This window comes from Grus americana, chromosome 3 (genome assembly GCF_028858705.1).
Source record: "Grus americana isolate bGruAme1 chromosome 3, bGruAme1.mat, whole genome shotgun sequence".
NCBI classification, from domain to species: domain Eukaryota; kingdom Metazoa; phylum Chordata; class Aves; order Gruiformes; family Gruidae; genus Grus; species Grus americana.
Window position 1 is genome coordinate 93,599,741 of NC_072854.1, and position 17,023 is coordinate 93,616,763.

Genomic DNA, 17,023 nt, shown 5'->3' on the forward strand with positions numbered 1-17,023 from the left:
GCAACATAGTAAATACAGTGTAAAATAAAGCCTAAAATGACATACATTTCCTTGTACATCATTTAATGAAGAGAATGTGTTCTCGCTGGAAGAATAAAACTTGAGATTCAAATAAGACACCATCTCATTCTTTTATAGTTCCATACAATGAATTTAGGCTTTTTTTCTCATCTCACAGAAGTATAAATTTCTTGATGTTTACCCCATTATTCCTTGCGTAGGTCAGCATACCTGAGAAGAAATATTGGCCATTTTGTATGGTTTATCATTAAGTTCCTAAAATTGTGTCTTGATGGTTTTTTACTTGGTATTTTCCCTTCTATAGCAAGTGGTTACTCTGAGAAACAATACAGTAGGGTTAATGATGTGAGAGATTCCTCTTAAAAATATGAGTTTTTTTCTTGGATTCACTCTTGTAGTGGTTTAAAGGATGTATTTGGTGTCAAGGAGGCAAAAATGCTTGCACAACTCAGCTGATATACCATTATTACAGCTTGAAATCATACCTAAAAGACCACATTGTAGCAAACATAAGAGGAGATAAGTAGTTTCTCCAAATTGTTCATTTTGCTTGGTTTATGTTTTCCATGCTGCAATGCTAACAGTTACAGATGAATTTATTTATCCTGGTATAAGAGGTTATTTTGGGTCAGGGCCCTGAAATTATATATTTACTTATGTATAATTAAAAAGTCTTCTCTTCCCTGCCCCCCCATGGGAACAGCATGGAATATTTTTAGTTTCTTCCTCCCTCTCTCTCTCTCCCCAGTAAAAAAGGTTAGATGTTGCTTAGAAAATGCTCTCCTAGCCCTTTTGTCCAGACTTCTGAAGACATAAACTCCATAAACTTGCCATGGTATTTTCTATAGATATTCTGAGTATGTAGAATTTGGGTGTCCATCTTGTAGTTCTGCATTTTTCAGGTGTGCAACTGGTGCTCCAGTTGAAGTTAACATTCAATACTTCTCAAAGATCAGGCCCAAAATAGTCCTAAGTTTATACAGTGATAGTTGGAAAATTGTCATCATCATGCCTAATGCTGTGTTTTGCATTTGGCTTGCATTCTGTGGGAGTTTGGGAGAGCTTGGTGGGAGCAGATTTGACCGTAGTGTGGAAAAAAAAGAAGGGGGGGAGGGGAGGGAAGAAAACATTTATCCAGCTGTAATCTTACTAAGATGGTGTAATTTGCTGTACTTAAGAACAAAAATAATGGTGAGCAATCTAATTCTGCCATATAGGAAGTACGTGTAAATGCTGATTGTGTGATTTCGTTGCTGCTACTGGATTATGTTCTGTCCTTGTCTGTCCTCTTGCAAAAGTTCTGGGTCTCCACAATCCAAGTATGAGTCAGTCCTGCTGATGGTATGCAATAATAATAATATATACTGTGTACAATGCAGTTCTCACCATTCAGATTAGTCTCAGGTGGATAAGTAAGAGCAAAGAATATGTAAATAACTAGCATATTTCTCTGGTACATGAGAAACAGATTTGGCATAGACCAGGGCTCGCTCTTCTCTGTATTCCGAATTTCACTGAATGCTGACCAGCCTTTCAAAAGCCAGTGAGCACTGAGCAGGAAGGGTTGCTGAATTCCCTATTGTTTCAGTGAAAAATTCAGAAACAGGCACAAGTAAAGAATGGTTGCAAGGATCTAGTGGCAGCCTTTAAGAGAAAGAAAGAAATTTCCTTTTACTGTTCTGCAGAATTGCCTAGTTTTCATTCAGTCAGATGTGGCATTTTCAGCTACATGCCTGAATCAAGGTGAAAATCACGTTGTCTTCCATGATATTCTGTTATCTGTTGGAAGGCACCTGGCATCCGAAACATTTTGCAGATGTAGTAGGCGGGAGAAATGAAGGCTGGGAGAAAGGAAACAGTTTTACCAGAGATTACGGAAAAGGGAGAGAGAGACAAAGCAACGGAATGATAAATTCAGATATTGGGTTAGCAACTTAAAAGCAGTGGGTGTTTCAGTCTGAATTTATCCCTTTGTTCACCTGTCCAACAGCTCCTAACTTTACTGTTTTTTTCAATAGTAACAAGGGTTAAAGGAGGGAGACGCATAGAAAATACGTGGCTGCTCTCACCATCTAACTATCATGCTCCTCAGTAAAGGAGCAGAAGTGAACTAGAGCAAGCAGCAGTGTCACTGGAAAAGCACACAGTGGCCATGTTGTCCACATTGTCCACAGCACTGGAACAGTGAAGAGAAACATTTTAGAATTTGGCATTAACAAATTCTGTTTGTGCTCCCAGAGGGACTTGTCCTAGGTAGCTATGCTGGCTCTGGGTAGGTGTGTCCTAGGTAGTTCCTTGTGTCTTTGAGCACGGTTAGTGATATTTCATTCCCATCATCAAGCAACACGCAGGGTGATTGCCAGGAATGGTCGGTGACTTCATTTTATTTAGAAAAGATTGTAAGTGGTTGCTTGCTGGAGCTAAACAGAGTAGGACAAAAAGATAAACTTTCGGTGCAGGCATGTGGCAGACAGGAGGGTCAGTTACGCAGACGGGCCTCTTTTGTGGCTTTTCACGTTGCCTAAAGAATGCCAGGAGGAGGAGGAAAGGATGTGAAGAAGGAAACGGTCCAAATGACATAAATACTAGCTGGGTAGGGATACAGTTGAAAACAGTACTGTTGGAAAGGGAACAAGGTAAGCTGGATGGGTGAGGAAAAAGTCCCTTTCTGTATCCACGGCATGTTGGTAGTAAGCTGAACAGGGTTAGTGCTAGAATGGAAATGTACAAACAATATCTTTACATAACACAGAGTTAAAAGGAGTAGGGACCACGCAGAGCTTGGATGTTATTGAAATAATAGAGTATGTCCTGCTGCTGCTTAGGATTCACCTGCCACAAGAATCACTAGAACCTTGACCCCGACCTCAAGCTTGCTGCAGGTTTGTGGAGAACAGAGCTGTGGTTCAGGACTGCAATCTAAGCCCACAGCCACACACCTGGAGAGCAGGCTGTGTCCATGAGAAGTGTTTTGTCTTCTCCTGAAGGTCCTCTGAGTAGAATGATCATAAACTGACCTCCTGACTGGTAGGATCCTCCATAATGGACATTTCCCTTCACCTCCAAAGAAGTGTACAGAATGGGCTGAGGGAAGGTAGACACCTGAGAACTTCTTTATTGGAAGTGTGGGAATTAATGAATTGCCTTATTTGGCAGCTCATCATTTAGATTATACACTTATCAACTGCAAAATATCAGTTGATTGACTTGGGGCTTGTGAAAAGTAAAGCACATAAGAGGTTTTAAACATGTGTATGAACTTCAGCTAATAGGACAGAATGATCTTTAGGCAGCAACAGAGTCACGAGAACGTATCTGACACCAGCTTCCATGACAAAGGTAAAACGTTCAGCAGAGAAACAATGTGTAATATTGGTAGACTTCAATTTGGCAAGTAAGCTTTGTCCTGAGGGCTGAAGGTGCTGGATAATTCAGTGTGGCCTCAGCCGTACATTTAAGTAGTTCTGTAAATATAGGGACAAGTTGTCCCCTTGGTCGCCACGCTATACCCATAAATCAATACCTGGTGGTGGTGGGATCCCCAGCCTACCGCAGGGCTAAATATGTTTGAAGAGGTATAAGCACGCTTGTACAATCTGTAAATGATAAGAGGCTGATGCAGTCAATACTGGCAGCAAGTTTTCATCTGTCTGTATTGAAGAGCATGATGAAAAGCCAACAGAAGAGGAAAGAGAAGAGACGTTTTTAAAACTAAAAGTGTTCTATGCAACCCTGCTTTAATTTGAAGTTCCTTAAAATGGGATTCTCTCCATCGGTAATCTATAGTACATCTTGTGCTAGACATGGTTATTGTAAAACTTAATCTTGGTTTAAACACTACAATTATACAGTTCATTAAAATCAGTGGCTGAGACTTCTGAGATTTCAGAAAAAATTAATTCTTATCTTCAGCTTATAACACTGCACCAACAACCTTTCCGCCTGCCAGGTATGGCATTCCAGTCCAGTTTCAGTGAGACATTATGTATCTGTGTGTGTATATGCAGAGGATCTGGCATGTTTTCTGGAAGATAAGAAATTAAAGCATGACCTTCATCTCCATTAGACTGATACCAATTAGAAGTAATTTATTTGAAGTGCTTTTGAGTGTTAGATGAGGTTGGAAATGACACGTCATGTGTATACAACATGCAATTTCTAGAATTGCTGTACCTATGGGTGTTTGGGAAACAATAAAAGGTGATGGATAGAATAAGCAGTTCAAAACAAAGCATATATTTATCTTTATTGGAAAGTTTTTAGCCTATGATAGAGTCTATTTTAATTTCTAAAGGGTGGTGAATTTCAGCAGCATGGAAGCTTCTCTTGGTATTATGAAAAAATTTCTAAGAAGGAATCTTCATCCTTCATAAATGTATCCCTTTTTCACTTTTATGCTTTTAGCCTTTATTATATTTTGTGGCAGTGAGTTCCACAGTTTAGCAGTATAAGGCATTTTGTGATATAAATAATAATATGAAGCCTTTGATTCTTCCTTTGAAAGGCTGGTTAGTAACCAGCATCAGAAATCATCATTAGGTTTATGAAGTTACTGGCAGCAGGACAGAGATCAGGCTAAATGAAGAAAAAAAGAAAAAAAAAAAAAAGAAAAAAACCCCACCCCTATGGTCTGTTAGGTAAAATATTCCTGTGTCATAATCCAGTGAACTGGAAGCATGTATGGCTATGTCTGACCTTTATGAGCAGCAATTAGAACTCCTCAGTTGCATGCTCCAGCTGGTAATTAATGAATATTCCCTTTTAATAAGTTATACAGTAGACTGCTTTTGTGGCAGAAGGATTATTATCTGCACATCAATAGCTTAATTCCAGGGAGAGAAGTAATGTTTGTTTTTCTCACTCTGGATAAATTGTGCTTAAAAGGCTTGGATATAGCTCCCTCCCCCAAACCCTGAGAATATTTGTATAAATGCTAGTCATGGAGTCTGAGAAACGGAGCGGTGGCCACATCTGTCTAGTGAATGGCTCAGTCCTGTGGTCTGTCCTGTTTCAAATTTAGCATCTCTTGGGACATGGTTGGCTTTTTGGAGGCGTAAACTGTCTGAAAAGCTTAGATGTATTTTAGCTCCACTTCTGAATTAGTATTTCATCCCGGAGCAGATCAAACACATTTTGTGTCTTTTAATGAAAGTGCAACTTTGGCTGCTCTGAACTGAGATATAGCCAATAGGATGGATGGACAGTGTGTTAATGAACAGGTAAATGTTTCTTTGAAAGCCGAACTTCTCCTTAAAGTGAATAAAAGTCAGTAAGTCAGTCATAGAAAAAAAAGGGAGAACACTGATTTGGATGAGAGTGCAGCACAACTTCAGTGCGGATTGATTCTTGGCTGTGCTACAGATTTCCTGTGTAACTGGGAACTGTGTAATTGTCTGCATCCCATTTTCCCTGTTTCTGCTGATCTCACTGAAAGAGAGACTGAAAAACCTAATGCATGAATTTCTTTAAGGACCTTTGACAGTGTAGAGTGCAAGGTGTTACAAGATTGTATTGTATTCATCATTAATAGCAGATGTTGCGATAAATTGGGTCTTTTTTAAAAGCATCTGAAGGGAGAAGAGTAGCACTTGTGGGATACGAAGCACAAGTGATAACCATCTTCTACCCTCCAAGCAAACGAAAAACCTACCTTGTTTATAATGGCCAGAATATTCACGTGGAGAGCAAGGGTCATGCACCTCACTTTGAAACAGAACATGGACACGAGTCTGAACCTGCACATCTCAGATGAACGTCTTACCAGCTAAGCTGTTGTTCTGAAGAGTGTGGAAGGGCTTCATCCAGAAGCAATCTTAATCCAGCAACACTTTCATCTCAATTGATGTAGGACATGTTAAAAGTTAAAGTTTCAGTGAATTGGCATTAAAAAAAAAAAACCACTGAAAAATCTCCACTTACTTGTAGTCAGGATCCCAATTCCCATTGCGTTTTAATGGGAAACATGAAAAAATAGCTACAGGGACTTACTCAGTATGACAACATATTTCACTTTTTCTTAAAAGTATTAGTTTCTTATAATGACTTGAACTCCATGATTTGTATTTTCTGAACTGTATGTGATGATGCTGACCCTTCACACCAGGTAAAATAACCTGTCTTTCAGCTCTGTGAGGTACTAGAATGATGCACGCAGGCTATTGTGAGGAGGAACCAAACTGACCTTAATGCAGCTTTTGCAAGCAAATGCAATTCTTTGTGACCCAAGTACAAACCTGAGCATGCAGTGTCTGGACGCGATACAGCGAACAAGCTGGAACAGGAATTTATATTGCAGAAGCCTCATCTCATATTTTTCATCTGCATTTGCACACTGTTTTTATTGATATAAAGAGGAGCTCAATGAATGGTATCATGGTTCCTTGCCCAAGAAAGATCTTAAACCCACATTTTGCAGTAGCAGGTACGCGGCTTGTTCCCATTCTGTTCTGAACAGTGCAAAGCAGTAAGGTCACCTCTCTGCAGTTGTGAAGAGATGAGTTTGAGAAGGAAGTCATGTTGCCAATGAATAGATGTCATCCCAACAGTACCCATGGCAAAGTCCATGTAATGGGTGGACACCCAGGGATGCCAAGCACCTGCTGATCCCAGGGAGTTAGGATTTGTCTACATTGCATAAATACAACCTGATATAAATGATGGTGGAAATAAGAGAGCACTGGATTCAGTGTCAGTTCCTAATTCTGCCAGTGATTTCCTGGATGAGTTTTAATTGTCATGTCACCATATATGTCTCCCTGTCTACATCTGCAGGAAAGAAGCCTTGTAAAGTTGCTAATTTTGTGAATGTATGTATTAATGCTTTGACATGCTCAGACTTTCAGGACACACTCTAGAGAACTGCTCAGCGTTGTTTGGCGTCCATTGGGTGTAGAGTGAAATACCAACGTGTCATCACTGGAAACTGAAACCCAGTGCTCACCACAAAAGAGCTTCAGTGCAGGCAGTTACTGTTCAGACTTTCTCTGTGCTGTTTCTTTCAAAACTGAAACTATTTTGAAAGAAGCACCCACCATATAAACAGCATCTTTCATTCTCATGATCCTTTCAGCCATGAATATCTGGCATTTCCACGTGATTTCTGTAACACTAGTGTTTGGTACTTCTTTGTAGAAAGTCTCTCAACAAAGGCAGTGGTCTATAATTCTTGATTAGGTCTGTTATGATGGCAGTCTGTATCGTAAATGCTTGTCCCACTGACGTGGCGGCTACTAAAGGTCTCTGCTCTTTAGAGAACAGCTTGCCCAATGGACTGGGTCTCCCAGGATTTGCAAAAAGGCTTTCAGGATCAGCTGAGCTGTGCACACAATACTTTGTTTTATTTTGTTTAATTTTGATTGGTTCAGATGGTCCAGATATTTGCAGAACTCCATTAAGGCCTATTTGGGATGAAGTCATAAGTTCCACTTTCCACCGAGGCATGGAGCCTGTCCAAATTAGTGTCAAAGCCTATATAATACTTTGGCTATATTGCAGGCTTGTATAGTATCAAGATCCTGTTTTCACAGCAGTTACATAGTTGTTACTCCAGTGAAGAATGATATGGCCCCTTATAAAGTCCACAAGCTGACGTCTGTTTTTTAATGTAATATTTACACTATTCAAGGAGCTAAAAGAAGGCTTTGCTTTAATAGATTCCTTCAGCTAATGTTTTCCCTTATACAGATGGGTTATTGTTTCCAGCTTTTGATACCTATGTGGCTTTGTATATTAGGGCCTCATTTTTTGGTTTGGGGTTTTTTTTTTCCTCCCCTTCTCTGTGTCTCCTGGAGCCAGGGAAGGGTTTTGCCAGAGGGTAAAGTCTCTCTGACGTTTTATTTGAGGGTCAAAACCCTGAAGACATTAAAAACAAAACAAACAAAAAACCCCAACACCCTGTTGTTGCTCCACGCACATACACACACCCCACACCCTGAATTGCTTTCCATTTTTGACTTTTCCCTTTCTGAGAGGAAACATGGTACAGAAATTTCTTACCATGGGCAGAACTCACATAATTTAGGCAATATATATTTTTTTTTTCCCAATGGCTCTGATGCTTTAGGTGTGAACTTTCTCTTTTGAAAATGTTGCCCAGGTGATTGCCATAAATAACACGGTGCCACCTAATGATTTCATGGGGCTGGATAAAAATCTGTATGTTCATCCCAAGTATAAGTAGCTTTCTAGGGCTTCATAATGGAAATAGGTTTTAAGTACATAATCACATTTATTCTAATGAAGTAAAACACACATTGACAGCCATAAAATTCTGGTCTGAGCAAGGAGTGTGGAGGATGACTGAAATTAGATGGACTTTTCTGCTTAATATGCTCCTGGGCCAAAACAACTTCAGAAAGGGGGGATTACATAGTGGAGTATCTGCTAAAAGTTTAACCTCAGCAATGTACAGCTTCAGTCTGGGCTTTAGTTCAGGAAAAAAAGCTTACACTTGCTGTGTTCTACTGAAACCAATTTTCTCCCAATTCTAATTAAAAACAAAACCAAAACATAAGAAACTCAGAGTTCAGACCAATTTGTAGGGGATGGAGAATGATCAAAGGTAGGCTACACCAAGGACCTTACTTCATTTGCTGAGCCAGCCATGTATACAGACATACTTCAGGGCATCAAAGTCGTCTTAACCTCGGTTCTGATTGTGAAATTTCTAACTGTTTGGGTTCAGGTAGGAAATTATTCAAAATTCTGCTTTTTTAGTTTATCTATCCTGATGCTCTTCAGTCTGCATTGTCTAAAATAGACATACAGAAAGATTAGTCGTGGCAGTACAGGATTTATACTTTCCCCCCCCCCTTTTTTTTTAAGGAGAAAAAGTATCATAGCTTATTTTGGGATATAACAGTCCTTAATTTACGTGTGTTTTCCCTTTTTGGAGTTCAGAAAGGAGGTAGGAAAAGTACAGGGAACATATGTGTTCCCCGGTCTGACAATGTTCTTGTTACTTGTACTCTGCAAATAATTATAGCTGTCACTCGCACTTTCATAATTCTATGCAGAGAAAAATTTCAGAAGGGCATATGAGCACACCTTGCACTTTAGACTGGTGGCTCAACCTGTTTCCCTGCAGAATGACCTTACTTCACTACCTCTGGATTAGGTCTCCATTTCTATTGTTCTCTTTGAAGATGATAAGATTATCTTATAAAAATAATGCTGTATTTATCTATTGTATGTTTTAATTTATTTTTCCATCAGCAAGGTCATATTTTGACTTTTGCACGGGAGGTTAAGGTCTGCAGAGTGTGAAACTGTTGTCAGGGTTATGATTGCCACTACGTATTCTACACAGAAAAGGGAAAGTGAAAGGCAATCTACCAATAACACATGTCCATCGGATTGCTGCTGATTATGGCCTGGAAAGGGAAGTAAGAAAAAGCAGCAGAACTTCTCACTGAATTTGAGAAAGGTCACCTTACTCTTAACTGCACCATTTATTATCGTGAGGTGGTAGGTGCATAGCAGCTGTGGATGTAATTGGTATCTCTTGCCACTTTGTCAGCTTCTCATATTTTTCATACAGTGGTAGTCTACTATATGATGCTTTATTTAAACCTTCTGCTCTTAATTGTTTGGTTGGATGCAAGGGCTGAATAAAGAGTTGTGATCTGTCTAGAATGTGTCTGTACTGCAGTCCTTTGCTAGATGGGAACAAAGCTGTTTTGTTGTTATCATGAATGAAGATATTCCTTTAGTGTTGAAAGACCGGTGGAACAAAGAGAGGGGAAGGGAAGATCCAGGTCTCAGTTGTGATTTTGTTTTTAATTCTAAATATGAAGACTTTGATTTGTGCAGAATTATTGCCATGTGTATGTAGCCTGGCAGGAATTTGTCAGGTAGAAAGGTATTTCCTGAATGTGACTCAGCAGGGAGCATGTAGAGCTATTTCTCATCTCTAAACCAAGGAGTTGTAGAATAGCTGAGGTACTCTGATAGTCCTACACATTTAATATTGTTCTGTATATCTTCCAGAGTAACTTTTCTAGTATGAGTAAGCATTCATACACAGACAACATTGATGAGATCCACAGAGTCTTCGTACATCTTTGGACATCCGTACGATAAGTCAAGTGATCTAATCTCTTATGATACGCTAGAAGTCTTTATAATGGGAGACTAGGATCCTAGAAACCAATCCTCGTTTTGCTGGTGATTGTTACACCTATCTAGAAATAAATAGGCCCATTAGAATGAAATCTCATTTCCACTGAGCAGCCAAGAAACAAGAAAGAATTGGTTCCTCTGTAGGGGTAGGTCTTTTAGAAGTTGAGCTTAGTCTAGTGAAGATGCTTTCAGGTGGATTATTTGGGAGGTAGGGATAGAAGGATTAATACTGGTGCTATTGTAATTGAGGGGATGCTGTTCTTTTCCTTTGGATGTTCTGAGGTTGTACTTAACTTTTTTAGAATAGAATCAAATATTTCAGTTGGAAGGGAGCTAACAGTGATCATCTAGTCTAACTGTCTGACCACTTCAGGGTTGACCGCAAGCTAAAACACGTTATTAAGGGCATTGTCCAAATGACTTTTAAACACTGCCAGGCTTGGGGCATTGACCACCTCTCTAGGAAGCCTGTTCCAGTGTTTGACAACCCTCTCAGTAAAGAAATGATTCCTCACGTCCAGTCTAAACCTCTTTTTGGCTTATCATGTCAAAATGAGACAGTCTTTTGGCTTCTTTTCAGGTTTCCTGACTTGCTTTTTTTTCTCTATGGCAGATGTTAAACCTCTTTCCTGGTGAATCCCACTGTCGCTCTAGCAGTAGAGAGGCAAAATAATTTATGAGATCTGTCAATATAAAGCTACAAAATGTAAACCTGTTATCTGTAAATGGGCTACACTTCTACTTGGAAACATAGTATGTTTAAGGGACTGAGATTTACTGCTTAGATGCCAAAGGTAGCTGTCTCCATCAAACTTTATTATTCTGTGTTTAATAACCTTAGCTGAAGGCGATTCTTTTTATCTGACACACCATGGTGACACTGCTAACATTACACTTGCAGAAATGTTTGTAATAAAGGCCACACATCTATGTGCGTTATACAAGAATACAGGGGGAGATACCACAACAAAGTACAGCGCAGTGAAGAATCCCAGGTGGGTTTACAGTGGCATTTCATCCTGTGAAGGCTTCTTGTGTAACCTTTTTTAACTTTTTGTTTCAGGAACAAGAAGATCCTAACAAGCTTGCTACCAGCTGGCCAGATTACTACATTGACCGTATCAATTCCATGGCAGCAGTAAGTTACCTCTCCTGCAAAGCAGGGAAGATTTCCTAACATAGAGATGTGTTTCTTTAGGAAGAAGTCCCCAAAGGAGAAGAATGTTTTCCCAAGTGCATGACTGATTTAAAACAGGACTCCTGAAAGCAGACAAGTATATGTATTAAGAAAGAGTCCTGTTCTAGCAGAAGAATAGATTAGAAAGCACCATAAGCATTTCCAGTTTTTATTTCTACAATACTGAGCAATGAAGGCAATCAAATTAGATTCTGGAATGAAAATTCAGAGCTAGGGTAATGAGATCAATAATTTAACATTATTTACGTGCCAGCTGTGAAGCCTGTCCCAAAGTATGGCCCTGATCCTTAGATTTCTGCTTATTGGCACTGGCCCTGAAAATAAGGGACAAAAATGGCTGTGTGCCTTTTTTTAATTCCTGTGCAATTCAGCTGGCTTTAAACTGCAGTCAGTCGTAATGATCTTAAATATTGTCATGCTCTTGAGTGTTGTTGGAGCACAAAGGTAGTTCAGCTATGACCCCTGTTTTGGAAATTTTGAGGAATATTAATGTAAAGCTGGCTTTCAGCACACGCACACACTCGTACTTGTGTCTTGGCAGGGCTAGCCCGTCTTAAACAGTGACAATTGAAAGCATCTTTTTCTTAAGCTATACTTTTAACTGCAGCTAGCATTTTTGGACACCTGTGTGTCATTTGGGCCAAGTAGAGGTGAAATAATTTGGTTCTTCAAGAGGAGACTTAAGTGCAGCCTGTAAGTGAAGGTTATATGAAATCATGGACAGGAGGGAACCAAGGTCCCTATTTATCCCTTCAGAATAGAAGAACCAGAGAATATTTGATGAATCAGAAAAGCAACTATTTGAAAACTAGGTAAAGTTCGGGGATTTTTTGGTGTTTTCAAATTGATTTCAGACTAATCTACAAAATAATTCTAGGATTATTATTTTAGTAGAAGAATTAAAGAAAAGGTAGTTTATGTAAGATAATATCCACTTATATAAGAGCAGATAAGTAGAGGAACATAAGGCTGTAACACCTTAGACATCAGACACAAGCCAACAAGATATTTGAGGAAAACTTTCTTTAATTGTGCATCTTCAATAGTTGTGTAATATGCCTCTTCCTCTGAAGCATCTGGTAGAGCTGGTCACCAGCAGAAGCAGAACACCAGCTTATAGTGTCCACAGATCTCCTTTGATATGGTACATCTTATATTCTGAAATTTGATCCTTTCACTGATTTTTATAGGGAAATTTTGCCTCCAGTTATTCATGTGAAATGAATACTCAGCTTTTTTTGGCAGTTGTGGAGAAGCAATGACAGAATTCTGTTCCTAGCATCTTAGGTAGCACACCTTGTTTGTTTCCTTATGCTTTTATGTTTGATTTCAAAAGGCTTCTCTGCACCTTTTGTATTGTGGTTATGAGCTATAAAATAATTTCATAAAAAGAATTCCTTAATGGATGCTAAATGTGTCAATACTGATGCATTTCTCATGGTGAAATATGTCTTGCTCAGTAAAAAAAAAATCAAGATTTACAAGTTGTTATAACTCACTGTAAGAGGATAAAAGAAAAGCTGCTTTCTACTGTGAGTCATGAATAACCAAAATGATCACCTTGCTTCATGCCAGATTTTCTTGGGGCAGAGTAATGGAATATAAAGAATATGGACTTGTTTTGAGAAAAGAGATTGAGCTTTTGTGACTGGCATGGTACTGTGCTTTGATTTCCTGACTGAACAAATTTGCTCTACAAGGGCTATTAAGGAGAAAAAAAGAAAAAAAAGTATGAAACCTTGCAGTGTCACTGAGCCAAATACTTCTGGTAGGATTTGATCCAAGGCCTCTTGAATCTACTGAAAGTTTTTCCATTGATTTCAGTGACTTTTGGTTTAGTCTTTAAATGATCTTGATACAAACCTGGAGTGAGTATGTACATGCCACTATTGTAAATCTGGAGCAGTTCCATGGAATTAAACTGTATTTTGGCCTATGTTTCTAATTTTAAACATGTTTTAAGAGCACCAATAAACACCAGCCCCAGTAATGTTGTTTGCATGCCTCAGCGCTGAATGATTACTAACCTTTTATTTGGCTTCAAGCCTCATGATTTATGCTTGAAGTGTTAAGAAGACACACTGGGGTTAAAACCCCGGCTTCTGATTCACCACTTCACTTTTAGGCAGGTGAAACTTAGTTGACTTGATTTCACAGGAATTGTATCAGCGGAAAACTGGAGTAATACAGTTGAGAACCAGCTCCAACACACTTTAACAGACATGTTCTATTCGTTATTATTCAGACCTCTGAGATTCCCGACTTCCAAATGGTTATTTTGGGTCCCTTTATAATTTCAGTCCTAAATTTAGTGGTGGGGGTTTTTATTTTTTTTTTTTTTCAAACTGCATCCAAGTGGACTTGGCTCAGAAGTGGTGAAAGAAAAACATGTTTCGAGTTCCTTCCTGACACTGTCTAGTCTATTTCAGTTTGTGTCTCTTGGGCACTATCAGGTATTGCAATATTTTAATTAGAAATACTGCAAGAAGTATTAGAGTTGAAATGGTAGCAATAATCACACAAGTGTTAGTTTAAAATGCCTTAAGTCCTGGTTTTTTAATAAAATTTAATCTTTGCATCTCCTGTGAATTAACTGCATGAGAATCTTTTTACATGCGGCTCTCACATATTTTTCTTTATCCTTTTATTTAATTTTGAAGTCCTTTTTTATATGTTAGCTTAGCAAAACGTTCTCCCTACCCACTGATAAAATGAAAATGACGCCTTTATCCTGCTAATATCATTAAGTATCTTTCTGTGGATTTCAGCAGTCCAAGGCCCCTGTGCTCAAGGATCATTTTCTCAGAAGACCCGCTGCAGTGTTACCCATCATATCTGTCCCTCACAGATTATGCTTGAGAGCAATCTGGTGATTCCTGACATGTTTGACATTCCCTACTTGTAACCTTATACCACTATGTTAGGAAGCACTTCAGGTCACAGATTCCTGATCCAGTTCAAAAAGCCAGGCATTTCAGGCACAGTTCTGTTCCCACAATTGTTTTTGTTGTTGTGACTTTTTAGATTTTAATAATTTTTAAACCCAATTCTCACAAGAACATCTGACACTAAAACTGGATATCTTTACTGGCCTGTAGCAGGCAATTCCAGTGGAGGGACTGTCCCATCCTTCAGGCAGCCTGACTGAAGGGAACGGACCAGGTAGATCATTGATCTTCTAGACCAATCCATAAAAGAAAGGGACGGCTGCTAATGATGTCTAATTTAGAAAGAGGAGCCTCCAAATTTGCCCGGTCGTCTGACGTCTGCATGCTGTAAAGATTACTGGTGATTGTGGACAGGTTGCACACCCACAATTTCCATTATCAAGGTCATTGTCATCTTCTGCTGATTCATCAACGCACAAAACTTCTTTTCTTAAAAATGCAGCAGCTGCCGGGTTAATATCACATGTAAAGAAACCTCCCTGTGCTGCTCCTGCCCTCCTCACCCCATGATACTGTCTGCTTGGCAGCACAAATAAACACGGCCCTCGCTTTACTGGGGAGGGAAGCTTCTGACAGCACTGCGTTGCTTTTATGAGCTTGGCTGTGTATGCATTTCTACAGAGAGGCTTTCAGGTGAACAGTAGTTGCAGATCCAGCTTTTCTGGAGAGATGGCTCGGTCAAGAGTATGAGACAGGGGTCAAGATTAATAAATACAGCTGTAAGCAGGCCCTTTTCCTTGACTTGGAAAGCATTTGTTCAGGGCAGAGCAGCTTCACAGGGTGTTAAAAATGTGTATCTTTCAGCAGAATTTAGCAGGTGGATGATAACTCTCTCCTCCATCTGGGTTAGGGGACATCTATGTTACTTTAAACTTATTTGCTTACAAGTTCGGGGTTTTTAAATTACATCTATTCCTAGTTTATAATTCATCATTTATTCTCTTAGTTCAGCCTTAATGTAGTTAAAGAATTGGTGCACCTTGAATTTCAACTGACTTGTTTGCTTTGAAGAAAAGTTTTAACGTAGTATTGTCCAGGTATGTCATAGGAGGCATGCAATACAATTTTTTTAATCAAATTTTGATTTTAATTTTACTTCTATTTGTTTATGAACTGGAAGTGATTTCAATAATGATAACACTTTGTTAGTTATGATTTTAGACAAGAGCTAAAGAAAGAGCTTTGAATATAATGAGAAATCAGAACATCCAGGTTACTTTTTCAGTATTTATTCTATTTGCTTCTTTTTTCATTTCATGTGTGTGAGACTGTTAAGTAAAACTAGGTCCATCATACAGCATATTGCTGATGCTAGCTCATGCCCTTTTTTTACTTTGTTCATTTTTTCTCTCTCATACATACTGCCATCATGGTCCTGTATTTTCTTTCTCAGCAGTTTAGGGGAACGATTAGCCATTAGGATAAGGTGTGGGAATTAATCTGTGCTTTTAATAAAACTAAAATATTTCATTTTAAATGAAGCCAGATTTTCAAAAGTAATTTCTTAGACTACCTGAATTTTTACACATAAAATTCCATGTGAATGATTGTTTTCACAAATTTGTGGTTTTTTTCGAATTGGCAAATCAAGTAACTAGATGCGATACTTTCCTGGGTGATGCACTGAATCTGGAAAACTTTAAATATCCAAAATGTGCTTGTAAAAAAAGAGCCTTACATACACCACTTTTTAGGGACCAGATAAAGACCTAGCACTATTTTGCTTCCTTTTCCTAGTATGTTTGGTTAACTACTAGTAACTAGCTGTGTCCTCAGCACAGCAGACGCTAGTCCTCGAGTACAGTTCGTAGTTCAGGAAAGCAATTAATCAGTCAGCCACATTAATGAAATCCAGCCTCAGATAATGACAGTTCCCTCCCCTCTGTCTCCCAGGGACAGCTATGTTTTCTGTAACTCTTGCCGAGAAAACTATTTCATAATGCAAATGCGTGACCGGTCTGTCTTCGGAGAGGGCACGAGGATTTGAGTTCCTGGCCATGCACAGGAGTGAGAAATGAAGGGCTCTTGGCTGCCTGCAGCTTTAGAAAAGGGGTTTTCTGTAATCACCCTCTGTTGTAAAGGCAGGATTATTTGTTTTTGTTTCACTTGGAAATGGGCCTTTTTCAGTCTGAACGAAATACTGTTGAGCACCTTCCTACCATCCATTTGCTTTCCCTCCACAATGGCTCAGAGGAGAACTTAAGCTGTTGGAGGAATGGGAGCCTTTCAAAGGAGCATTTATGGGCCAAAGGAAAGATGACCAGATGGGCTGTCACCCAAGAAAATACAAATCAAGCCCCAAATCACACCCCAGGACTCTGCCATTGAGATTCCATAATGCCTGTTCAGGATTTCTGTTTATTTTTCAAAGAGGGGGATCATATATGGCTTGGCTTAAGCATTTCAATTTATGTTTCTGGCTGTCGGGGGATGCTGGCAAAAGATAAAACATCATCAGCTCATTTTCCATCAGTAGCGCTCTGTCATTCCATTAGGGCAGGAAATAGCTTGCTCTGTTACTGAGTGAATTTGACTTTAGCGTGGATCAGAGAGAGGACCCCTAGAGTTAAACACATCTCCCTATGCCAGCTGTTCAGCATAAGACAGCAACGGCGTGTAGCCAAATGACCACCCTCAGGATCTGACATGTGTTGGCACCACATGGTTTGCAAAAGCAAGCAACGTGGGAGCACTTCCAAGGGAAGTGAAGTATTGGGGGGTGGGGGGGTGTTAAAGG

At 39.3% G+C, this 17,023-nt stretch overlaps 1 protein-coding gene across 6 annotated transcripts in view; it reads left to right on the plus strand.

Annotated features, from left to right (window-relative positions):
* The window catches only part of DAAM2 (dishevelled associated activator of morphogenesis 2), a 209,868-nt gene that overhangs the window by 112,537 nt on the left and 80,308 nt on the right, over positions 1–17,023 (plus strand). For all 6 annotated transcript variants that reach the window (XM_054819166.1, XM_054819170.1, XM_054819169.1 and 3 more), the window contains one exon: positions 11,204–11,278. In XM_054819166.1, the coding sequence (XP_054675141.1) occupies positions 11,204–11,278 (75 nt within the window). The remainder of the gene's footprint in view (positions 1–11,203; positions 11,279–17,023) is intronic.